Consider the following 25,587-nt stretch of genomic DNA (forward strand, 5'->3'; position numbering starts at 1 on the left):
CACAGAAGACCGAAGATTCCCATCACAGTAATGACGGGACGGTGTGGTGGGGTTTTCCATGCGAGTGCTCCGCTGGCCAGCCTGCCGGAACTGAGCGGCGATGGGGTCGAGGTGAGGGAGTCGCTAGTAGTCAATGAAGGCTTCGCTGAGCTGCATTTTAAAGAGTTTTTTGCGCTCACTCACGCGTTATTGCTCCCCCCGACCTTGAGAAGTTACTGAGACGTCCTCAAGCACCCTTCACCCCACTCCCTTCACCAGCAAGACAAATAAAATAAACCCTTTAGATCATGCTCCGCCCCTTGAGGTTGGTCCTGCCCTCTTACTCAAAAACAAAACAGGCTGTAATCTCCAGCCCTCCAAAAGCCCCCGCAGCTGCGGGGCCGGGCACTTCCTCTTTGAACACCTCCCTAATCCTTTTACGTGGATGAGAGCAGTGGCGTGTCGAGGGGTTGGTGTTTGTGCCGTGGCGTGAAGTTGCAGAGCCCGTCTCTCCCCACAGGCCCAGTCGCAGGAGTTGTGCGAGTAATTATCCACCCGTTCTGAGTCTGCTCCGTGCGTCACCTTGCCAGACTCCTGCCCAGCATCTGGAGGAAGCCTGATCCCTTTCTTCTCTCCGATCCCGGGGAGGCGGGGCTGTGCGGTGCTGTTCACCGTCAGCGAGCCTCTCTTCAGACGTGAGCCGGCATCCATGACTGCCACTCTTCAGCCAGACTGGGTCGGGCCAGGCTACAGGCCACGGGCCCCTGCCTCTGGTGGCAGCGCCGCAGAGACCCTGTGGTGAGCAGGGTGACCTCGGCTTGCTCCGAACTAGGTGCAGACCGACACCGTTTACATTTACAGCATTTATCGGACGACAAGTCTGACAGAACACAGCTTGAGTAATTGAGGGTTAAGGCTCTTGTTCAGGGGCCCAACAATGGCAACTTGGCAGTGGTGGGACCTGAACTGGCAACCTTCTGATTGCCAGTGCAGTACCTTAACCACTGAGACAGCATTGCCCTGTAAAGAACTGTATCAGTGGAGCAGCGTCCTCAGGATGCTGAACATCGGAGGCCCCTCCAGCACCACGGCTTACCTCAGCGGCACGTTTACCCCGCTACATGTGGAGACTTGCCGTGGGCCCTCTGCCTGAATGCTTGGAGCGCAGCCCGTGCTCCTCCCCTGTCACCTGTTTCTGTGGCTCTGCTGTTCGTGCTACTGTATCTTCCACCACCCTCAGCTGGGGGGGGTGGGCACTTCACAGGGCTGCTGTGCCTCGGGACTGTAGACTCCCTTTACCCCTCAGCTCACCGTGGATGCTGTCTGCGTATTCAAGAGGATGGACGCCATTTCATCCACATGGTCCAGTTAAGACAAGTCCATAGAATGTGGCTTCCCTGAAAATTTCTGACTCTCCCCTCCATGGTTTATTTGCTGATTCATTCTCTGTTTGGTCTTGTTTTCTAAGTAAGTTGCCTCTGTTTTCTTGTAAAATGTCTACCCTGCCCTTGAGTTGAGAGCAGGTTTATGGGGTTGTTTTGCATAGCTGGAAGTTGGCGGGGTGGAGTTTGAGAGCAGGTTAGCTCAAGTGGCACGAAGCACTTGGCCTCGAGATTCCAGCCTCGGAATCTGATGCAAATCCGAGCCCTAAATCAGCCTCACCAAATTCCCCTCAAGATATTCCAGCTCGATTGGGGCGCATTAGGGGATCACAGCGACAGAACAATACATCGTCAGAGAGAGAGTGAGAGAGAGACTAGTAGACTGGTATCTCAGGAGGGCTTACAGTCTATTGCACCACTGCAAATCATAGATCACTTTAATGCGTGCGCATGCACTCACACACACACACCCTCCCTCTCCATCCCCATGCTGTTTTAGCTGTACTGTTCTCCTGTGAAATCCTAATCCTGTGTTGCATCTCCATGTCCAGGTCATGTTAACCTGTGCTAGTGTGTTTACCTGCTGCCCCACATATTACCTACTGCCCAATCTGGCATGCTGACCTGTTTGCTTTAACGCATCCACTTTGGACTCTAGTTAACAAATCGGTGGCTCTTTCGTTCTCTGTGGGCCTGGCCTCCAGCTCACATCTCTACCTGTAATCTAGTGCCTCTCCAGATGCGTCACGTCGGCCGCAGGATTAAGGAGACGTGAGCGATGTGATGAAAGAGAAATGGAGAGTGCGAGCGGGAGAGATTTCTTCTTTTCTGCTCTTGTTACAAGCCCCTGGCTGGGGGGGGGATATTGATGGCTGAGCTGTTAAGCTCCAAGGTTGCACACTGTGGCCCAGTGAAAGCCCCTAATAAAGCCCATTCATCTCGCAGCACAGAGGAGGGCCTTTCCGCTTTGCTCCCCCTACAGGAGATCTGCCACACCTGCACGCAGCACAGCAAGAGATTAGTGACAGAAAGGGAAGTGAGCTTGGCTGAGTGACCTCCCGGGACCCAAAGGAACTGATCAATTAGTGTGTGTTCTAGAATAGAACAGAGAATTCTAGAACTGGGAGCAGCCTGAGGATTCTAGAATTAGTTTGAAGATTCTGGAATTAGAACTCCAAGCTAGAGAGATCCTTCCTGGATCCCTTTCCTGACTCTCATCTGTGGTGTGAGGGACAGACGACATCGCGTGGTAGCTTGGCTTCCTGTGTTGGGTCAGGAGACATTTCCTGTCCAGGGAAGTGAGAGGAAGGCCCTTATCTCTGAAATGTGTCCATGCTTTCTGCTGACCTCACCTAGCCTGGGCTTATCTGCCTTCTCCCATACCCCAGTTCTTGTTTCCTTAATTTGAGAGCAGGACTTTTTTAGTTTATTTTGCTGGTAATGAGAAAGGAATGTTGTAGTTCCTAAAAACACGTCGCATCACTTTCTCCTTGCTGCACACGCTCGCTCGCGCTCTCTCTCTCTCTCTCTCTCTCTCATATTCATATATATATATATTCAGATTTAGGAGTCACTTTCCACCACTCCATTACTCAAGCTTAAATCAGAGTTCTTCATTTGGGTGTGCCCCTCTCTCTCTTGCCCTACTCGAGAGCACTATAGGGATGGTGTATTTACTATTTTGGTAATAGGGCTTGTTTGTCCTGTTTGGCTGGCACTGACGTGTCTGTGCTGTCCAGCTGGCGTGCAGTGGCATGCTGGGGGTGGTTTTTGTTCTTTGTGCTGCTTCAGAGCTCTAGTTGACCACAAGGAAACGGTGAAATCGGACTAGAAACCCCACCGGCTGCAGCCCAGACCCTGCCACCGTTCGTCTTCTGCCGAGGAGGAGGATGTGATGAGAGCAGTTACACGCACTCAACTGTTCCAGCTGTGTGTACCATCTCTTAGTTCTGTTACAGTATTTGAAATGGCTAATTAGTACCATCCATCAGAAGCTCGTTTCAGACGAACTTGGAATGTTGACAAATGGCCAGCGTGGAGATGCGGGCATCCAGGCTGAGCCTGTGCCCGTGGTCTGTCACTAGTAAAGAGGATTTGTCCGTCCGTCCCCCAACCCTCCACCCTAATGCTGTACCCAATGATGTCTCCTCTGTTCCAGTGCCTGCACAAATAGACCTCACTGATTCTATCTGATTCTTTTAGATAGAGCTTTGAGTGACTTTGCCATGCACATGCCTGAATGGGGGGTGGGGGGGGGATATCCAAGGCACAATCCTTCCTCAACCCCCCCCACCCCCCTTTTAATCTGCGGAGTAAATTTCCTGCTTTTCAGATCGCCTCTTGAGGACTATTTGCATGTGCTCATGTGTGAGAGATTTGGTTTAGGCCAAAAAGTAGCTCTGTGTGGAGGGTGATTGAGAGTGTGGTGACCCCGAGTGGTGGTGGTGGTGGGGGGGGTTGCGTCTCCTGACCCTTCTCTTCACCTCCCTAATTACCAGCTCTGAAATCCCCTTAAAGTCCTTAAGAGACAGACAGTTTCCCCTCATGCATTCCCACCAAGCACAAAGGAGATGAGGAAAGAACTGCCTGTGTGCTGGATTTGATTAGTCGTCCTGAGCGTGCACGTGACCCCAGAGTTCCTAGGAGGAAGGCAGAGTGGTTTGTGCTTTGCATACAGATGGTTTTCGAGGAGGAGATTTTGAACCATATGCGCACACACATACTCCAAGTCCGCGAGAACACGATTGCGATTACTCAAATGCTGGGGAATGAATGACTAAATCTCTCATGAGCATCCCGCCTGGTCTGAGTTTGTCGTCTTGTTTGATTTTGTTTTCTTTGCATGCCCCATCTTTGCAGAACATTTTTCTGGAACTTTCCACGGCGCTCTAAGCCCTGCACTGTCAGGGAGGCCTTTTGATGCATATATCTCAAGCGTTGTCAGTTTCATTTTCTGCTGGGGTTTTCAAATGAAAAGTGAATCAAATCTTTCTCTTATTCAGACAAATAAAACAATTCATATGTGAAAGGGTTTTTTTAATGCAACTTCCACAGTTCTGCTAAATATTTCTCCTGTCTAAAATGTCTGAATATTACCCAGTGCTACTCTGGAGATTAGACACGACTACAGCTTCAGACTGTCTGAACCAGAATTAAATACTCATTTACCCCAAATAGTCTTTAGAGATAAAATTGTAAAAATGAGAGAAACACCACAAACGCACGCGCGTGCACGCTTTACACACTCAACAGAAATGTAAGAGTAAAGAGCAGAGATGTTTCAAGGGTGTGTGTGTGTGTGTGGGAGAGAGAGCTACAGCTTCTCTGCAGTAACACTTCTCAGGACTGATACCAGCAGTGTCCTGGATTGCAGTAGACTTACTCTTGTATGCGTTTATACTTCCATTGCACAATAGCAGATTCTGTGCAGGTTTTTGGAGTGTCTCCCTTGTTTTACGGGAACAAAAACTGGGCTTCCTCTCTTCTGACCACAGACGAATGGAACCTCGTGAGTCTGTTCTTATTCATGTATGCTTCACCGCCTTCTGACCCATGGCCTTGCTGGCACACGCCTTCTGTTGGGGCGTGTTGTGTGCAGTGGTCCAGAATATGAAAAGTGTGCTGTTCTCTACATTTTGTGCTTTGGGTGGTGTTTTTGGGTGGTGTAGTGTCTTGGTGGTTGTACTGGGCAGTGTTTTTGGTTCTTTTGGGTGGTGGATGTGAGGAGAGCAGGTCTAATTGCTTCCCATGAATAATTTCCCTGCTCTAATTTAGCGTTAATGAGCCTGGCTGGTGCCTGTGTTTGTTTACATGAGCATTAATTGACAGGGCTGACATTCACTGGCCTGTTATTGTGCATTTTGTGCACAAGACTTTAAAATAAAGGAATAAAATGTCTTTGCTTTTGTTTTTCCTTGTGCTTTTGGTAATTAGTAGTTTTCCTTTCAGGTGTTTTCGGGTCTAAGCCAGTGGTACAGATCCTTTCCCGTCTTTGACAATATTAACCATGTTTTTCTGTCAGAACTTTTGTTAAATCAGTTTCTCAGTTTCCTTGATTGACTGTGGGGTTAATTGCCGCTGCTCTGATTGGTCGCTTTGTATCTGTTTTTCTCAGGCTGAAGGAGAAGACAACCTGAAAAAGATGCAGCTTATGGAACTGGCCATCCTCAATGGGACCTACAGAGACACCAACGTCAAAACACGTAAGAACACACACACCCCATCTCAGTCCCACTCTTACATCCTAGTCTTTCACTTTTTGGCTGTGGTTGCTGTAGGGGGGGTGTGGTTTAGTGTTTTTCGTTAAACAGCTTCTCTGTCCAAATGCCATATCTCTCTGCCACACTGTCTGTCTCCCTCCATCTCTCTCCCTTTAAAAGCTGTTCCACTGGAAGTGTGCAGATATTTTGGTGTGTCTTGAAGTGCGCATGTTGGGAGCAGCACCAGTGTGTCCCATAATCTCTCAAATGCTGCTCATAAATATGCACATTTGCTCATAAATATATACACCTGACTCCTCCCTTGTCATGAATATTCATGTTCATATACAGTGGAATTCCATTTTTACTAAATGCTTGGACTTCTTTCTACATTAGGGACATAAAGAATTTGCATGAATCATGAATATTTGAGACAGTAGTCATGCTATTGCCTTTGATTAGAGGCTTGGAATGTTTGCAAAAGCTTTGCTCATTTTTGTCTGCATTATTTTGGTTTTAATTGTGATTTTTATTGTTTCTCTGCTCAAGTTCCTACATAAAAGCTGCTGGTCAGGTAGAGGGTTTGCTGCCATGTCTGCCATACTACAGCTCTAAAATTCTCCAAGTTATTTTTTGCTTTTTCTCCCTTGAGAAAATGTGCCAAATTTTGTAATGTGCTGAGCTTCAAAACTAAGGTTGTCTTGAAGACGCATCAATTTACCAAATATTGTACTTAGTCAAAATTATTGCAATCTCAATTTAAATCCCTTTCACCCAGCTCTATCTTTAACCATGAAATCTGCTTGGACGCATACAGACTGAGACCATGGGGAATGGTTTTGAACTTGTCCGTGAAAATCCATCCCAAGGACACAGATGGGTAGAAGGTTTACAGACATGATATTCAATTAGTAGGATCCACAGGACAGTGTGTCCTTCACGTACTAATGACGTACAGTGGCAAATCTGCCCAGTAAAGAAACATCAATCACAAATGGTCTGAAGACAAATGTGCATCTTGCAGGCCAGAGCTGCAGCGATGTACGTGTTTGCTAGTCAAGTAATCAATGTTGGGGTCACTTCTGTTAGGAATTTTTTTTTTTTCGACTAAAAAGAAAAACCATCTTAGATGAGCCTTAAAAAAAAAAAAAAAAAGTAATGTTGTTTTTTGGTTTTTTTTGTTTTGTTTTTTAAGTCCTAACCTAAAACATCCCTAAACTCTTTGTACCATTTTTGAATGTTTACCCAAAAAAACACTTAATCTAGTGACTGGGCATTTTTCTGATCAGAGTCTCTTTTGTAATTTAATCTGAGTGATTGGATTAGAGGATGTACAGATTATAAACCAATATTGCACTGTTTTTAAAATTCTGATCGCTCCCAATGTACTGTTCCGGGCCCTTTTGGCTCCTTTTGTCCATGTGCATCGCTTCATGCCCTACTGGCTTCAGACTTTGTGTTGTTCACTTCTGTGACTAATGCCCTTAGTGTGATGTGTGGCAAATCCGTCAACTTGCAGCCAGAATAAAAGATAAACACTTACCTTGTTAACAGCATGGCAGAGCACTTGGGTTGCACCTCTACAGGCTGGCAAGAGCTTTTATGTCTGGACTTGGTCATTTCTTCTGTTGGGTTGTGGAATGTTTGGGTAGTTACTATGGTGATTTGTGTGCCTTGATTTGATCTGTGCGTCTAGTGATCAGTGCCCCTTCCCTGTTTTTATTTATTTATCCACTGTTATGATGGTTGTGGGGTTTTCCTTTTTGTTTGGTTTTAGTTCAGTGCTTTTGTGGTTCACCGTTGATCATTGCATGACTAATTTGACTTTTTTTTTTGCCCCCCCCCCCCTGTTCCTGTTTTCATTTTTCTGTTTCTGCTTTTCTTCCATCTGCTCACTGCCCTCTCCCGTTCCTGCTCTTACACATGCTTTGCCACCCAACCCCTCTCCTTTCTCTCACCCTGGTCATTCCATCTTAACTGTCCTTCCATCAATCCTTTCTCTCTCTCTCTCTCTCTCTCTCTCTCTCTCTCTCTCTCTCTCTCTCTCTCTCTCTCTCTCTCTCTCTCTCTCTCTCCCCTTCTTTCTTATGCCAGCGAACCTTGCGTTCTCTCTTGCAGCAGCGGCTGCGGCAGCTCAGGGTCCGCGGCTCATCGCTGCTCCCGCTGGCCAGGTGCTCCCTCCAGCTGCTCTCCGCCCCCCGACCCCAGCAGGGACACCCATCATGAACATCATTCGCCCCACACAAATGGCCACCATGCTGCCCAACGGCACCCCAGCCCTGGTGCCCCCGACGCCCGATGCGGGCATCATCTATGCCACACCCTATGACTACCCATACGCCCTGGCACCCACCTCTCTCCTGGAGTATCCCATCGAGCACGGAGGTGTCCTAGGTAAGCGTGCCTGGGGCTTGGGTGTCACACCCTTCGGTGGCCAGCAGGAGGCCACGCCCGGGCTGTTTTACGGGGCTGCTTTGGACGGGGCGACCCCAGTCCCCGCTCAGGACTCATTCAAAGGTAAATACGTGCTGAGCAGCTGAGGGCAGGTGCACTAGGGCAGGTCTTGAGAGTGAGAGACTAAGGACGCATGCACTAGCGTTGGTGTTGGGGAGGCGCACTAAGACCATGTGCACTAGCACAGGTGTTGGGGAGGCGGAGGAAGCCCACGCGCACTAGAGCAGGTGTTGGGTAGGCTCAGAGGTGCCACTGAGACAGGTGGGGAGGATGGCTTTTTGTTTCACGTCACATCATGCCAAGATATGACTGGGGGGGGGATTTTTACTCTTCTGCCTTTGGTGGCTCTGAAAGTCAAAACTAGGTCTGAGCTTTAAGCAAAGTGGCATGCACAGAGAGTGGCAGGTGCTAAGCTTGCTTGCACGCACTCTTCGCTCCCCCCCCCCCACCCCCAATCTGGCCTGAGGCAAGTCAGGCCGTCTGCTGACGACTTCCTGCCGCTGGCTCGATCACTTTCCCCTCTGTTCTCGCAGGCACCATGGGCGTGGATAGCAAAGTCCTGCCACCCTGCTGGGAATGTTCATTAAATTCTTCCAGCATTTTCCCTGCTTCCCATTCTTATTCTCGCCCTCTGGACCTCGAGCCCTCGTCCCTGTTAGGGGAGAATTACTCACGCGCTCCTAGCGGGCACGACAGAGTGGGAAACCAGTCTCCCTTTCATACCCGCCAAAAAGAGACAGATTGCTGTTATTTCAGTGCATCTGAAACTGCCTTTTCTTTTTCTTCCCCTTCTGTCATCCTCTCCATTTGCTTGTGCGAGTGCACACACTCTGGAAGGAATGGAGTGGTGGTGGTGGTTGTTGTGTGTGGATATGTTGGTTACTCAAGTTACCAAGGTATTACATCATGAAATGTGGCTAAACCTAAAATGAAGTTTGAAAGAAATGGATTATTTGAAGCACCAGTCTAGCCACCGGCGGCGGAGTTCAGCTGTGTTCAGTGTGGGCACAGGGGCTGAGCTGACTCTGTGCGACATTTGCCCAGTCTTGACACACTCCACATGCACCGGGTCTCAAACCACACCATTCTCATCGTGCTGGATTCATTTCAGAGCTGGGCAAATAAGCACACAGTGTATCGATCCTACACCTCAGAGCTACCACTGCCACACACTTAAAACTGACCCTGGGACCTCTCTTACAAGGTTTTTCCTTTCTTTCATTGTGTTCTCATTTTTCCTTGTTCTTGTTGTATCTCATATACACATGAGGTCTCTCCTTGTACCCGACTGCCTGGGTGCCACTACGCAAGCACACTGTAGGGGGGGCAGTAAATTTACCTGACCTCGGGAGATGTAAGCTGGGCTTAGCCCAGTGGGATCCAGCTGGGGTCACACTAAGTGTGTCCTGTGCCTGTCATTCATAAGCTCCGGAATCTCAAATTCACAGAGCCAGACAGATGATGATTGAGTTTGACTTTTTAAGGTTAGTGAGCTTTTGATCAAACAAGGAAGCAGAGGTGTAATGAAGGCAGCCACCCTACCTGGGACTTGAACCCAGGTCTGACAGGATGTAAACGTGAGCTCTGAGCACCAGACTAAAGACAGAGCGCTGTCTCTCCGTCATGAGGTAAAAAAGATGGCACCTCTGAGACCTAACAGCATATCTGCTATAATACCCACTCTCACATCCGCTTCCTAGAAGTGAAGGAGGTTTTGCTCTGTGTCCTTAACCACTCAAGGTCCCACTCTTTTACAAACATGGAATTTGACATTTGGATAACTTGCAGAACCTTGTGGCCATGGGGGTGCCCTCCCCCTCCATTTCTATTTAGATGTTTTTCCTCCCCACACCTCCCCACAATCCCCACCCCGTCCCCCTGTCTCAGAGTCCTCTGTGTCAAACTAAGATGAAATTTGGACCCAAGTTATACATTTGTTAAAATGCTTTTTATTAAAATAACTGTTCCCTATGCATTTGCTACTCACTATAGCCATGTTGATATGCCGCACAAATTTCAAATAGTTTTGTTATGCTAACGACTATATGAAATGTGTTAAAAATGTATACAAGTCCTCTGCTTCAGGGCCAGACCTAGCAAATCTAGCTTCAACTCTGGTTTTAGAATTCTATGATGGTTTGGTTTAAGTTTCTAGTCCTCTGTGAGGTGATTTGTGCCACAGAGTTGAGTCTAGATTGGGCGGGTCTGGCTGTCAGGCTTTTTGAGTCCTGTGATTCTTCCCTGAAGTGATTGGCGTTTAACCTTGTGACCCTAACTTTGTGGACATGTTACAATCCAGGTGCAATGGCTACTAAAGTGCGGAGACATGACACACGGGTCCATCCTTACCAAAGGATAGTGACCGCAGACAGAGGTTAGTTAGAAAAGACACTCCTACCATACTTTGTTGTTTATTTTTTTGTTTTTTGTTTTTGTACTGTTTTTGCTGTTTCAGATGGGATTTTATGACTGAAACAAATACCTCCTGTAATGCCCACTACGATATGTTTACATTTATGTGTTCAGGCTTTTGCGTATGTACAGTTATGAACCTTTGAGTTCTGTTACTGACCTGGCTAATGTACAAATTTTATACCTGCACTGGAGACAAATCGCTGTGTCTTGATGCATTCTTTTACTGGGACAGATCCAAAAACCAGAATTGTTTTAAATAGCAATTCAGTTTGCTACCTTATGACTTGAATACATTTTCATGAAAACCAAGGAGTTGAAACTGCATAGGCAACTTGATTACATTTCATACTCCTGTTTACCTCAAACTCCTGTGTCTAATGTTTATACATGCATACATTTAGAGAAACCATTCTGAATCTTTTTTAATAAGAGGTAAATGCAGTGAAATAATTTTGTATCATATTTTAGCTATATGAAAGGTACTGTTATTATATTAATGGACATTTTTATAGCTTATGTATTTATGGCTATTGTACATAATTACAGAGAAATAAAGAGGACAAAAATAAATTTCACTTTTTCCCCCCACTATTCATTGCGCAGCAGTACTAGTCCCCTTACCACTAATCGCTGTTTGTAACATGCATTCCAACCCAAAAGACACTAAAACATTACTAGATTTGTTTGTATTTTTCTGTTTGTCTGACGTTTCTCTGCTTTCGTTTGTGGTTTCACGGGGCACTATGACGCTTCAATGGCATTTTAATAATGTTTTGATTCATGTTGGGGGGCTCAATTAGTTTCCCGATCATGACAGATCTGCGGTCATGATGTTTTTTAAACCAGATTTAGCTTGTTTGTTTCTTGGCCGTGTGATAAGGGGATTTTGAAAGAGATTGCATTCATTTTACTGTTAAAATGATGTCATTTCAGTCTCTTCTTGCTGAAACTAATATCCTTTCTATCTTTTTTCCTTTTTTTTTTTTTTTTTTTTTTTGGTTCCTAACCACCTAGCCGCCACCGGCAACTAACAAATGACCTCTGACCTCTGAACTCTTCACCCAATGATGAGCCGCCCCAAGCCTGCCTGCTGATCTGATTAACTGGTAATTGCCTTTTGCTAGCCTGTTGGACGCTGAGGGAGAGGCACCTGTCCGAACAGTGACCCTAACACACACAAACCACAATAAGAACAAACACCAAGTACAAAACCAACAAGTTGTGTGACGATTGTGAGACTTTTTACTGTGTTGAGTTGGATTGACCCCCTTATTTTTGTGTTTTTTCTTTTTGCCTAAAGTCCCATTTAGTTGGGTGTGCTATTGGTAGCAAAAATCTGCACTGAGTTTTAAAAGACAAAAGCAATAATTCCCCTTGTAGGATTCTCTCCCCTAAGCGCACTGACGCAGTCTCAACCACACTCTTAATTTGTCCCCGAATAGTCCATCAGGATCCAGATTATAATCTCAAACCTGGAAACCTGTTTTGAACCCTTTTTTATCCAAGCATCCAGATTTTCAGACATCAAGAAAAAGGAAAAATTCTCACACGAACTTGTTAAATCTGTCGTTCTCATGTGTAGCTGTGTGTTTTCTGTTCAGTTTTCACTATGCTGACACATTCTGGGTGTGCCTAGCGAGCTAGCTCACATTGGAATGCATGGCTAAAATGACCGACTGCTGAGAGCCTGTTTTGTTTTCTGATCTGTTACACTTTTTTTTTTTTTTTTGTATTTGACATTTGTGCAGTTTTCTTTTATTTGCTTATTTTCTGATTTGTCAATATAACAGTAGAACGTTTTGTCATTGTTAATAACTGCAATACCAGTGCCAGCTCAACAGGGGGCAGTAAGACTGGGCTTTAATAAGGAATGTGGTGAAGAGTATTCTCAGTAGTGTGAGTCTAGGATGTTTAGGGCTGGAGAGATGGGACAAGAATGTACCCACCAGTCCAAACCCCAGCCTCACTACAACAGTGCCTGAAGTTTATAGAGCTGTGAGACAAAAGACAAAAAAAAGTATTGCGTGCGTGTTTAGCCAAAGGGTTTCCATTTAATAACTATATATATCTATATATATATATATATATATATATATATACATACACGAATATGTATCTCAGTGCAGAGGGATCGGATTCTTCTAGTCTAGGGTTTGAAAAGATGTGATGTCATGCCTGTGTATGTTCGACATGCAATCAATTAGCATGAAAAGAGAAATTTTTCCCCACAGTGCTCCTTTTTCCTCCGGGAGTAATGAACACAAGTAACACTAAGGATTATGGATAAGTTGGACGGGAAGGGGATGGGAGAGGGACTTATCCTCTACCTACTCATCTTTTCCTTTTTTTGGTTTGTTTTTTCCATAGTGTTAAAATTCTAAGGCCCCTAGAATTTGCCAGCCCCGAGTCTCGTCTCTTGGTGTGAGGGTGCAAGTAGCGTAAGGGGGCGGACTGTCACCTTGCATGAGGTTCATTTGGATTGGTTCCTTGATTTAGTTCTTCTCAAACACCCCCTCTCCCCCCATGTGCATGTTCTGAATGTGCTCATCCACAATGTGTCGTGCACAGTTTGACGTTAGTAGTAGTTCTTCAGATACCGGATGCGTCTTGTCTTTTTCCTCAAGAAAAAAAAAAAAACTAGGATTTAAAAGCCATGTTTGCCTGTTCCGATTGCTTTATACATACGTTATATATAAAAATGTATTCAAATGTAGATAGGTCATTGCATATTAAGATACTGAAACGATCAAAATTGGATACTTTTACAGGGTGCTGGAGAAGAAATATATTTTTGGCAATTTTAGCTTTTTATACTTGCAGTTAACAAAAAAAAAAATTTAAAAACCAAGAAAAAAAAGATGAAAAAATAGTTAGTTTGAACAGAAGACGCTGTATAACTGGAGGCTGATGGCCCGGGAAACAAACCGATACCCGCCAGAAGTTTGGGATGTTGGTTTGAAGTATGCGAGGAGGGTAGCAACCGGAGAAGTGAATTAAAGGAGAACAAAAGTGCCTTATTGATGGTCGTTTCTTTTTCCAAGTTACATTCTATTGAGTAATATCCTACAGCAGCTATGACTGTGCATAGAGGGGAAGGGGAGGCTTTAAAAAAAGAGGGAAAAAGTCTTCTGAGTTCGATGCTGTCACACTGCTGTGCCACTGAATCTACTCTATGCAAAAAAGAAAAAAAAGATTAGCAGTCATCTGACCAGCTAGAGATGTGCCATGACTCGTCTTCCCAAGGTTAACAGTGTCCCTGTCGTTGCCCCCAACTTGTCACCTCTGTGAAATTTGAACTTAAGTTTGTCTCCCCCTTTTTTAATCTTGAATTTTGACTATCACTTGTCTTTAATCCTTTAACTGTGATTCTGTTTAAAATGAACTGCCATTCTGATGCATTAACCAAGTATCTAAATTTGGAGATGAATCTTTGAGTTGTGATGTCCTGGGGGAGGGCCATCGAACGTGAACCCTCCCTCGTTTCAGCAGTTCAGAACTGGATGTTTTTTCATTTAATACATTTGTCTCATTTTTATTCTTTTTTTTTTTTCTTTTTCTTTTTTTTCTGAATTAGTATACCGCTTTGCCTAAATTTCCAGCGCTAGTGTTTTATGAAAAATTCATTTTTTCAGGAAAAAAACAAAGCTAGTTGATCTTACTTTGGAAAAGGCCTCGGTGTATCTTAAAGGCAACATGTTGCTATGTGTAAGATTAATGGAGGAGTCCAGGCTGGTGAAAACAATTAAGAACAAGACTTGCATTTTTTTAAAAAAGTATTATTGGTGCAGTGTTGGCTGGGCTGTTCAGACACCTCATACCTAGAGCAGTGCCAAATATGAATGCCATTACGGAATGGGATTTTTACAGCGAAACACTTGAGTTATGAGCTCTATAACCTAACTCAACCCCTGACGCATCCTAACAGATTCCAACCTTTCTGACACATGGGAAGTTTTAAATGCATCATGCAAAAAGAAAAAAATGATGATAAAATTAGATGATTGTTGTGCAGTGAGAGTTAAATCTCCATCCCTAATAGTCTTTCTTCTTTCACATACTGTTATACAGGAAAGGTCTTTTTTTTTTTTTTTTTTTCAAACCCCCCCCCCCCCCCCAGTGTTGGATGCTTTTCTTTTTGAAAACATACTATAATGCAATATCAGACAGGAGGTTGGAGAAGACCACTCAGAAATGAAACAGTATTAAGAGAAAATGCCCTCTACGATGTTACTATATGCTGTTGGTCATTGTTTTAAGGTCAATTTACCCCATCAGGTGTATAGAGAAATCTCTTGTATTCTCCTGCCTGCCTACTACATGTATAATAATAATGTAATTTACAATCATTGTTACAAGTTTCTAATGTATTTTTCTAACTTCATTTTATATGTGTATTATAAATCACTTTTCTGACTTTTTTTTTTTTTGTTTGTTTGTTTTTGGAAAAGCCCACTACAACTTTCTTTGGGTTGAAGTCCACCTCCTCACCTTACTTTGCTCTTTTCCATCTGTCTCCGAAGCTCTGTCTCTTGTCGGGAGTGTTGCCTTTCCTACAGTTAGTTTGATTTATTGCCAATCTTTAACTTGTTTAACTCATTAGCAACTTTTTGTTTTTTCTTGTTGTAAGGATTTTGACATGCTTGCATTTAGTTTTCATGGTGTATGCTGATGAATTTTCTTATTAACCCCCCCCCCCCCCCAGCATTTATTTTAATAAAACATTCTTAGTAAGAATTTTACTAACTTTGCTGATTTTTATATTGGTCTTGTGTTTAACCTGTTTACTGAATGTACTACCTTGGTCTGGTTCACGGACTAACACCATTAAAACTAGTCTCTGACCACCTTTAAACTTGGACATGAAAGTGAAGGAGTCCACTAACACACATGCACACACTTGCGCACACCCTCTCACCTAGTGTTTATAGATTGACAAACACTCATACACTGGGTCACTTGACTATGTCTTTGTGGGCACGCACACACCAACTAGGAGTGCATGAGCTAGATCGGCCTTACTCTGCTCATGCAGTCTCACCTGTGTTGCTGTACAGATTGCTGTACTTGCTGAAACAGTCTAAACCTTGATCCAAACACGTGCTGTCTGCCCCCCCCCCCCCCCCCCCCCCAACAAGCTTGCACTGTTTGCCTGTCACCTCACTGCTCTCAAGAGTACAGTATGCAACGACTAGACCTAATACATTTTCCAGGGTTCTTGGACTCTTGGTACAAAAACGGGTCCTAGATGTCCCGGGAGGTTTGAAGCTGGACTCCCAAGACTAGGGACTGAATTTCGTTTTTTGTTTGAATTTGTTTTGTTAGATGGTGCCTTTTGTCCATGGAGTTTGCCAACTTGCATTAGTATTAATGCACACTGAGTTTGCAGTGTTGCAAATCTTGCAGGGCTGTGCAAGTTTTCACTTTTCAGCATATCCTGCCAAACCCGCTTGAGGTGTTCACGCCAGGGCTGCCGATGAAAGGACTGGCTTGATTTATCCCGGCTCCGCTAAGAATTTTACAACCCCTCCACTAGGCTGCTTACAGTTCAGTGCTGACGGTTTCTTTTAGAGCTCAGAATATCCGAAGGCCACCATCCGTTACGCTGTCTGGTTCAGCACGTTTGCAAAGCACAAAGCAGCCAAGCCCAAAAAGAACCCAAAAACCCAAAGACCTGCTCATATCTTGTTACCATGGAGACTCGATGGTAGTGTCCTTACTGTCCAGGTCCCCTAGGATCATAAGTGCATATTTTCTTCGCCTTTTTATTTACACATTTGTTTTGCCTTTGTGGTTTTGTTTAGCTTCCTCTGTTGCTTTGTAAACACACACCAAGCACAGTCTCTACTAATGATGCTGTTCTTTTTTGGGGGGGTTCTCTCTCTCCACTCTGAAATCTTCCCTTTAAGCTTTCTTCAGTTCACTGTTTTAACTGATACACATGCAAACATTTTAACTTTTATTAATCTGATTTTTAGATCCCTTTAACCCACTGAGTGATTCAGACAACAGGTAAAAAAAAGAAATTTAATTGTTGCAAGCAACCTGCTAACATGTTGGAGGGAGATGTGATGTCATGGCTGGGAAGCAGGGTTTTGGTAACGGGAACATTTGAGGAGGCCCTCCTGGGTCAGGGGATTTATGAAAACCGTTCTCAAGCCCTAGAATCTTGGGCGTTGAGGCTGTTTTTGGGTTTATTTAACTTCCTGAGTCTGAGCATGGCTTGTAATTCACACATCAACCTTTTAAACTAATGAATAGGAAAGATTAATTTGTGTAATTAAAAAGGACCCTAAATTTTAAATCAATACAAAATCACTAGTTGCAGTCTCTCATTGTAACAGCATTACTGCAGTAGCATTAAACATTTGTTAATTATTTCTTCGCTAGACGTTTCAAGCCCTGGCCCAACGCACATCTTTCCTCAGAGCCCAACAGGCTTTTTCTCCTCTCATAAACCCACTGCTGACGCTTTCTCTGCCGTTGCCATAATGTCAGCAGCTTTAATCAGTGGTTTGTGCACCGAAAGCCCATTTTAAATCCTAAACTCGTTTTATACACTACAAACACTTAAATTTGTGGTATTTTTAAGCTTCATATGTTTTTAGCTTCTTTAGAGTTTTGAAGAATTCAGAAACCCTCTCAAGTTCCTGTTGTGAAAATATATCGGACCATTACATGCCTTTTAATGTTCGTTAGCACAAGTCCTTGAGGCCTTATGTATTCTGACAAAAGGCAACTAGCCTTTTTAAAAATAAAAAATCAGCCCTCACATGATGTTTTGAAAACATTCCTCCATTGACTAAAACCTACTGGTTCGATGACTATTCTGATGTGTGTGGCACTCAGGGGGTTAAAGACAAACTACTACCAAATCTTTTAGGAACAAAAACCGAAGGGGATTGGGGAGGTTTGATAACTGGAGTTTTTTTTATTTTGTTTTTACTTTTGTTAATTTCATACATATATATATTTTTAAATTTGTATCGTACTTTATTAAAAGCCAAACACTGAGAGAGTCTCAGATAAATCTCAGATATTTTGTGTGGTTTTCCAAGAACATGTAAACTAGTTTTTGCTGTGTTACCTCTTGTGTTTTGTGTATATTTTAGGGGAAAATAGAGATCATATGACATGATGCTCACGACAAAAAAAGGAAAAATAATGTGTGCAATAAAGTTCCGTATTTACAAGCTGCTCCCCTTCTGCTGTGCCTGCATGCTCTGCTCACCATCACTCAGTCTCATGCTCAAGTTCTGATGCTTGCCTCTTCACTGCTCTGGAAGGTAAGGTTTGTATCTGCACCTTTCTCTGTCCTATCTGGTAAAGCAGGTTCATTTATGTGTTTTAAATGTTGCTTTGAACAACTTCGTGGGTTCAAAATTTGCTCAGTGCATGTAATGTAGGCAAGCAACATTTAACAATCTTTAACTGGTATACAGGCATGATGGGGCTTTGCTTTTTGCTATGAAAGTAATTGAATAGAATGGTGTAGATTAAAATTTTTATTTATTTTTAAATAAAAGAATTGCTAAGAGGTTAGTTCACTGGGGTCTTTCCTTGAATAACTCTTGTGGTTCTCCATAAGTGTATGCAACTCAACAACCATGACTCAGCTTTTTGGAAATTTCAGAAAAAAAGATCAATCAATCAAAAGGACATGAGAATCTAGCTTCAGTACGGTATTTGGTACTGGTGTTGCACCTGGCATGCGGTAGCTCAGTGGTGAAGGTACTGGACTAGTAATCAGAAGGTTGCCAGTTCAAGTCCCACCACTGCCACGTTTCCACTGTTGGGCCCCTGAACAAGACCCTTAACCCTCAATTACTTAAGTTGTGTTCAGTCATAACTAAGATGGTTTGGATAAGTGTCAGATAAATGCTGTAAATGGCACGTGGTCTTGCTGCATTTTAAGATTGAAATGCAAGAATGCTAAAAAATAATAAAATGGGATATCCAGCCTAACTAGGTCAAGGAATGGACAAAAAATTTGACATTTCATTTGTGCTTACAAATGGGTCTCCATCCCAACAGGAAGTTGGAGTGTTGCATTTTAATGATGCTTTTCCACACCTTAGTAATCCAGAATGGAAGCCTCTTCCCCAGTTTGCAGAATGGCGAGGAAGAGGTTAGTTTGGACAAACTCGTGTTTAGAAGTGTTTCCACTGTTCGAGATGAATTTTTCCCCCAAAAAGTTGTGCTAAATCCAATTTTATTCAAGCAGCTACATTTTCCCCTTTTCTAGGAGACTGCACAAGGTCTCAAAACCTAATCCCAATCTTAATGCATCTCAGATTATCTGATTTAGCATGTTTAGCTATCTGCTTTTGTGTGCCTTCCAAATTGTGTCTTTGTGCCCATATGGAAATGAAAGCAGTCTGTCAACGCCAACCCTGCTGAAGGAGCAAAGCACTTGTGTAAATTGCTTTGGATTGGGGTACCTGCCAAATGCAGAAAGCATAAATATAGTCCCATCTTTGCGATGCTCTTTGTGGACAGATTTGGTTTAGTCACAGAGTGACAAGCTGAATCAGTTCTGTCATTTCTAAGGTGGTAGTTTTTTGGTGTTTAGTAACTGTCCTGTTAAGTGTTTTTAAATCCGTCCGTGTGCTTCATCCTAACATGTACACACAAATTTGGCGTCTTTGTTAACCGGCACTGACTTGATCTGGCACCACACGCCAAACGAGACGTGCTCTGTGTAGGCTTGTTTTATACCACTCACTTGTTCACTCTCCCCGGTCCTGACCTTTGATGGTTAATGCGCTGTTCCTGTAGGGTGCCCCTCAGAATTCTCGTTAAACACGTAATGAAGTGCACTTGTTTTTAATGCTCGTTACAGGTGTTGTTCGCAACTTTGCTAATTCGGCCCTTTTTTGGCAGCTTTTCCAGCCATACGCAGAGAGCCATGCGGCGCTGTACCTCGCGCTGAATAACAGGTTCATGTTAATTAACGCGCCCAGCACAGCCGTGACTCAAACGGGCGAGGCTGCTGCCTCTACAAACACACGCTAGAGCATAATCCGAGGGTCTTCAAAGTGTTTTCCCCTCTAGGGAACGTTTAGCAACCTTTCGGCATAATTGATATTACTGTGAAAGTTCCTAAATTATCTTGAGTCATTTCCTTGTCTGTACCAGTGTGCTGTGCTTAGTTGGGGGAGTGGTGATGTGTTTTAGATGCTTTCAAAGGTCCATCAAGAACACTACTTCAGTGAAATGAAACAGACCTGTTTTTAGTACTTTTAGACCAAAGAGGATGCAACACAGCCACCCCTACCATTTCCTGGCCTAATGTGCTTGTTTTGGTACATCATAACATTTAATTCTTCTGATTGTGTCTCTATCAGAAAAAAAACTTCAGCTCACTCATACACACATTTATTCCCACACTTCTCTCAGTATGGGGGGGTTGAGCAGGTCGGAGAGGAAGGCTTGGGGTATTTGGGGTGTGTGTGTGTGTGTGTGTGTGTCCAAAGCGTGAGGGCAGAAGGCCGCACTGCCTTTGGTGGGAGCGAGATGAAAGGGCCGTTTGTAGCTGCAGCAGCTGGGAGTCATGAGAACGAGGAGGGCAGGCACACCGAGTCAGAAGTGACAAACGAGCCCAGTTGCTGCAGAATGAATCGTGAGTGTTCTGCACACCACAGCTGTGTGTGTATTAGTGAGAGAGCGCGCCAAACATTTTATATACGTGTTTGTCATGGAGAGGGAGAGAGATGTGTTGTGGAGTTAGCTACTGCAAGCCCAGTTTGATGAATAGTTTTTTGTGTATCTATGGACACCTGGGCAGGGGGTTTACCATTAGTAGCCCTGTGAGCAGGTGAGTGAGGAACCTTCGTCCTGTTTCTGAAACACCCCCGATTGCTGAAACTGAAGTGAATTTAAATATTCTACCTCAGAATGAAATATCTGATGTTCTCATGCTTCTCTTGATGTGTGCATGCACACACCTTTGCAGGAGCTCTCTGGACTCTGAGCATGCCACCTTCTGTATGTGTATGATCATGTAGATAATAGCATGGTCAGCTGTGTGATTGCGCAGGTACATTGTATTAAGTGTTGGGTACATGTCCAGGTGTCGCCCAAGATCTCTCAGCGAATCAGCATATACACATGTGTACACACACACACACACACACACACACACATGTGGAGTGAGGATGCCAGTGTGCTGACATGTCCAGGACCTCGCTGTGTCTTTTTTTTCAGGTTTATTCTCTTAAGCATAGCGTATCATCTGTGTGTGCGGTAAGATGATGAAGTGGCTGAGGAAATTGCACAATGACCCATTTTAATGCGTCTGATCCCCCTGCGATCTGTGTTCCTCACACGCATGGTGCGTGCACACACCAATGTCTGATTTCAAATGTGGTAGTTTTGATCAAATTTCTGGTCGGCACAGAATAGAACCAACTCGCAAATCAAATCTTGTTCTCCACCATTTTCCATCAGTAGCTGGTGTTACTGAGCCCAATTCTGTCTTTTTTCTTTAATAAGCTCTGGGTTGGCATGTTTGAAGTGCTCTAATGCCTCCTCACTCCTGGACGCAGGTGAAAGATAGTAATGTCCCATGTTCAAACACCACACGTAAGTATCAGTGTCCAAGAACAGTTCATTCTAACTCTCGCTGCTGGACTGACTGGTTGGTGGGTGTGAGGAGTGTTTATAATTGGTTGCTCTGTTGGTGGTCTTCCATTAATAGGCCTCAATGAAATGTTCACTGTAGATCGTTATGGAATGTTCAGAAGAGCTGAATAATGACCGTCAATTAGGGACAGTCAATCCCTAATTGTGATTAAGATGCACTGGCATAATTTTATTTTTACTTTGAGGTGTGTGTGTGTATAGAAGGGATGACTTTGTGACGGTCCCTATGGATTTACTCAGTTGCCAACCACTGGCTTAATGTTAAGCAGTTGCCCTCTACTATGAGTAAAATGACTAGTGATGGGGGAAACTGGGTGTAGACTTCAGATCCAGACAACAATAGTCATCATGTGGAATGGGGAGGTGAGTCATCATTAAACTATTACATAAAATCATTAAAATACATAACTTAAAAATAACATAAAAGAATAAAAAGCAAATCAACATAAATCATTGCCATTAATGTAAGTAATTTAGAATAAATCTGTGAGAACTTTAGTTTTCCTCTTGAAGAAACTGAGTATGGTGTGTTCCAGCTGTGATGAGCGAGGACTCATATAGTGTGCAGTAGTGCTGACTACACCTGCTCAACATCTGCGAACTGGTCTGGGATCAGACTAATGGCTAAGGAAAAACATTCAGAAAATATAAACTAACTAAAAATAAAATGCCCCCCATAAAATCTAGCTGAATGCAAGTCAACTTACAAAGAAAATGTGGAAATAAAAACCATCCTGAAGCATAAAGCTCTTATAAACTGGCCTAGGGAACATATTACTGAAAACATTATGGATTATTATTATTATTATTATTATTGGCATACATGTCACAATGCAGAGATATCTGTAATACATTAATGTGCGCGTATAGTGAACGTCTTTTACGTACAGTCTGTGTGTTAATCCATTCTCTGTGTTGGTATATACTCACTGTGTGTAGATAAATCTCTCCTGTCCGACACACAGGTAGGTGGGTTTTTACAGTGAGGAGTGGTGGTAGATCAGTGAACAGACAGATGCATCCACCCATTTGACCCCCTCACTGAAATCTACTTTGGGAAGTTTGCACAGAGAGCAAAAGAGGTTAGCAGTTAGGTTTTGCTCTGTGTGCGTGTTTGTTTGCAAGGTGTTTAAAGTCACAGATTTTCTGGTGTTTGTGTGACAACCCCATCTGCCTGTCTCAGCAAACCTGCCGTCCAACTGCAAACAAGAGCCCACAACCTGTCTGCGTCTGCCATGCTCAACGTCTCTGTCTTTCGCTGTGCTGCTCATGAGAAATCTAATTCAATGTGACATCCACATCTATTTTTCAGCTCAAGTCACTGTAGCCTTGTGCTCTCCATTACATACCCCCCCCCCCCCCCCCCCCCCGTCCACAGGTACGCTGCTGTCAGGGTTTATCCTCTCCCCTGCTGGGGCATTGCAGCACCTCAGTGGATTTTAAAGGGAATTTTCAATACAGTTATTTTAGTTTCTAAAGAATGTAATGGCATCACTTGATTTCACTTTCTTGTTCCTTTAGTGGTGGAAGTCTGCTCTTTGCTTATGTGGCAGCAACACTAATCTATTATAAATTATTTAATTATCTATTATACTTTGTTGATAGATGACTAAAGAATGCATAATCAATCATGCATTCTTTATTAATCTGTTGTACATTATTTATCTATAACTTCATTGATTTATCATGCATTCTTTATTGATTGATGACACATTTTTATACATTATCTATAAAACATTCATTATTGATCTATAATCATCCTTTACTGATCTATTATAAATTCTTTATTGATCTGTTATACACGTTATCTATAATACACTTTATTGATTGATTGCATTACAGATCAATAATGTATTCTTTATTGGTCTGACATTTTTTATTAATCTGTTATACATTATCTATAAAACACTTTGATCTATAATACATTAATTATTGATCTATTATACATTTATCTATAATACTTTGTTGATCTATTATACATTATCTGTAATGCATTCTTTATTGATGTTATACATTAATGATCTATAATGCATTCTTTGTTGATCTATTATACATTCTTTATTGATCTATCGTATATTCTTTATTGTAGATCAATGGGCAGTGCTGATCTGATTACCCTGTGTGTTGGCAGGATTACAGCCATGAGCCACAGATGCCCTGTGGTTTGGGCAGGTACATCAGTCATGGCTGCTTTTGAATGCCACGGGGTAATTGCTGTGATGCGGGAATCTGTGATCTCCATGGTTATAGTTACAGTAGATGCAACGATGTGTTTGTGTAACCAAGCCACTTGCAGTGGGCTTTGTGGTAAGACGCATCCATATGGTCACTGTCTTCTCCTACAAAACTCTTAGATTCAAGTCCAGTTAGCATGTCTGCCTGTGAAATCGCAGGGGTGGAAGCCTAGCTTGCTAACTGAGCTGTAAAATTCTGAGACAGGTTTGTTCATCAGCTTAGATGAATGTTGCTATATGGGAAATGTGTTCTGCCTGCCTCATTGTGAAGTAAAAGGCTTCTGGCTCTGACATTCTGTAATCAAGTGATTTAGCATGTTGAGTCTTTTTTTTCTGGATGCTGTGACATTGCAAATGTTTTTGATATGTGAAACAGGGTGTGTTCATGATGGATGGTGTGTGTTTCTCATCTTGGCTTCAAAGAGTAAACCAGAATATTCAAGTATGTCAAATCTGATTGGAGGAACAAGAGAGCGGGTGAGGGAGAGAAAAGAAAGGGAGGGGCTTTGTGTGTGACAGGCAGCTTTTGTATGGTTGTGTGTTTCCTGTGATTGTGTGTGTGCTTGCTGGTCTGTGAGCTGGAGGTAAGGGCTATTCTAGTCAAGGTTTGAAATCACTAAGGGATTTGTACATGTCAGTTCCCTGTCACACTCTCTCTCTCACTCACACACACACACACACACACACACACACACACACACTCTCATCCTACAGTAGTAGACAGATTTGTGCTCTGGTGGATTTGCACTGGCGAGTGTCTCTCTGAAACAGCACAGCAGCTCTGACTGCTTTTTGCCTCCGGACTCTAGATGAGTGTCTCTCTCTCCTGCTGCTGTGCTCAGCAGCTCCCCTTCAGCTCTTTCTTTGTGCTTCAGAGCTGTTGTCTGTGTCCCACACAACAAATGGCTAGCACATTATGGCAGGTAACAGTGACGCTGCTAACTGATCACATCTGGAGCCAACAGTGATGAAAACAAAATATCCTGGATTTGAAACCACTAATCCCGCTGCCATGTAAACTTTACAAAACATTAAAACTGCACCAGCTTCATTTAATCCTAGTTATATCAGCGACTGATCTTCCAGGTATACATTCATATGGATGAGCGGAACCAGTGATTTCCATGCGATGTTAAGGACCAGGACACTGCTGTATCAAGAACCACAAGGCTGTTAGTTCATACAGGCTGTTGGGTGTTTCTGTCCAAAACCCAGTATTGTTGACGTGTAAAGTGAAGGTGTTTGTGTTTTGTTTTTTTAAAAACAGCAAGACTTGGAGGAAATGGCCAACATATTTCTGTTGAAGTGCATAGCTAGTTAAAAATTCCAAGTTATAAACAGCATCCCCTTGGCGTAATAAACATCCAGGATGCTCTTTGTAGGTTGTAAGTTCTTCTTTTACTTTCCCTTTTTTGTTTTTGAACCAATGTTATCAAGCTTTTCTTTTTTTGATGGTAAAACTTTAATTATCCCATGGATAGTCATAATGTGATCTTATGTCCGCATTCTACATGGCATAAAAGTTAGCCTTGGGCATTTAAAATGGAGAATTTCCCCTCAGGTTGTAGCTTTAAATCTCAGATGGTTTCTCTTGTCCTCCTGAGACTCGACCCCCAAGACATGATGTCATTTTTCCAGCTGCTTTCATCTGCTACGCAACCATACCAAAGATTACTGGATTTTTCTGGAGGCATCTTGGCTGGTCTCTGCTACACCTAAAAGATAATCGCACACTTTTCATTATTGATTCAGATGCTGGGAAAATAAAATTGCACCAAACCATAATTTCTCTTTTTAATGCCATCGCGTTGTTGCTATTATGACAGCTATTCATACTTTAGCTTTAATTCATATTCTCGTACATCTGACATCTTTTGTATCTACTTTTTAATTTCCTATATGTCTATAATTCTGTATTTATAATGTGAGGGTGGATCTGGCTATCTGGTGATTGTAGGTAATATGCTTTAGCAGGGCATAACAAACAAAAAAGACTCAGTATGTCTGCCTGGGTCTATCAGGGGTGAAAACCAGGAATATTCAAATCTCTCAAATCCAGTGAATGGAAGGATGAATGCATGGAAAGTGAGAAAACTGACACTAGTGGATCGTATCCAACGTGAAGAGATCAGAACTGAATCTCAAAGTGAAAGTAAGACATTTGGGTTTAAGTTCACCGTGGGGTTTAGCGGATCTCTTGAGCAGGATTTGGTGTAATGAACCCTGACATCCAGTGTTTTATACAGATTTATTTAATATGGGCTAGCTGTGTGGTGAAAATCT

At 43.2% G+C, this 25,587-nt stretch overlaps 1 protein-coding gene across 1 annotated transcript in view; it reads left to right on the top strand.

Moving 5' to 3' along the window:
- qkia (QKI, KH domain containing, RNA binding a) overlaps positions 1–25,587 on the top strand; it is a 123,074-nt gene that overhangs the window by 37,927 nt on the left and 59,560 nt on the right. The window contains 2 exon segments of the mRNA XM_035532574.1: positions 5,476–5,563; positions 7,655–7,954. Of these exon segments, the coding sequence (XP_035388467.1) occupies positions 5,476–5,563; positions 7,655–7,954 (388 nt within the window).

Source organism: Electrophorus electricus, chromosome 13, assembly GCF_013358815.1.
Source record: "Electrophorus electricus isolate fEleEle1 chromosome 13, fEleEle1.pri, whole genome shotgun sequence".
NCBI classification, from domain to species: domain Eukaryota; kingdom Metazoa; phylum Chordata; class Actinopteri; order Gymnotiformes; family Gymnotidae; genus Electrophorus; species Electrophorus electricus.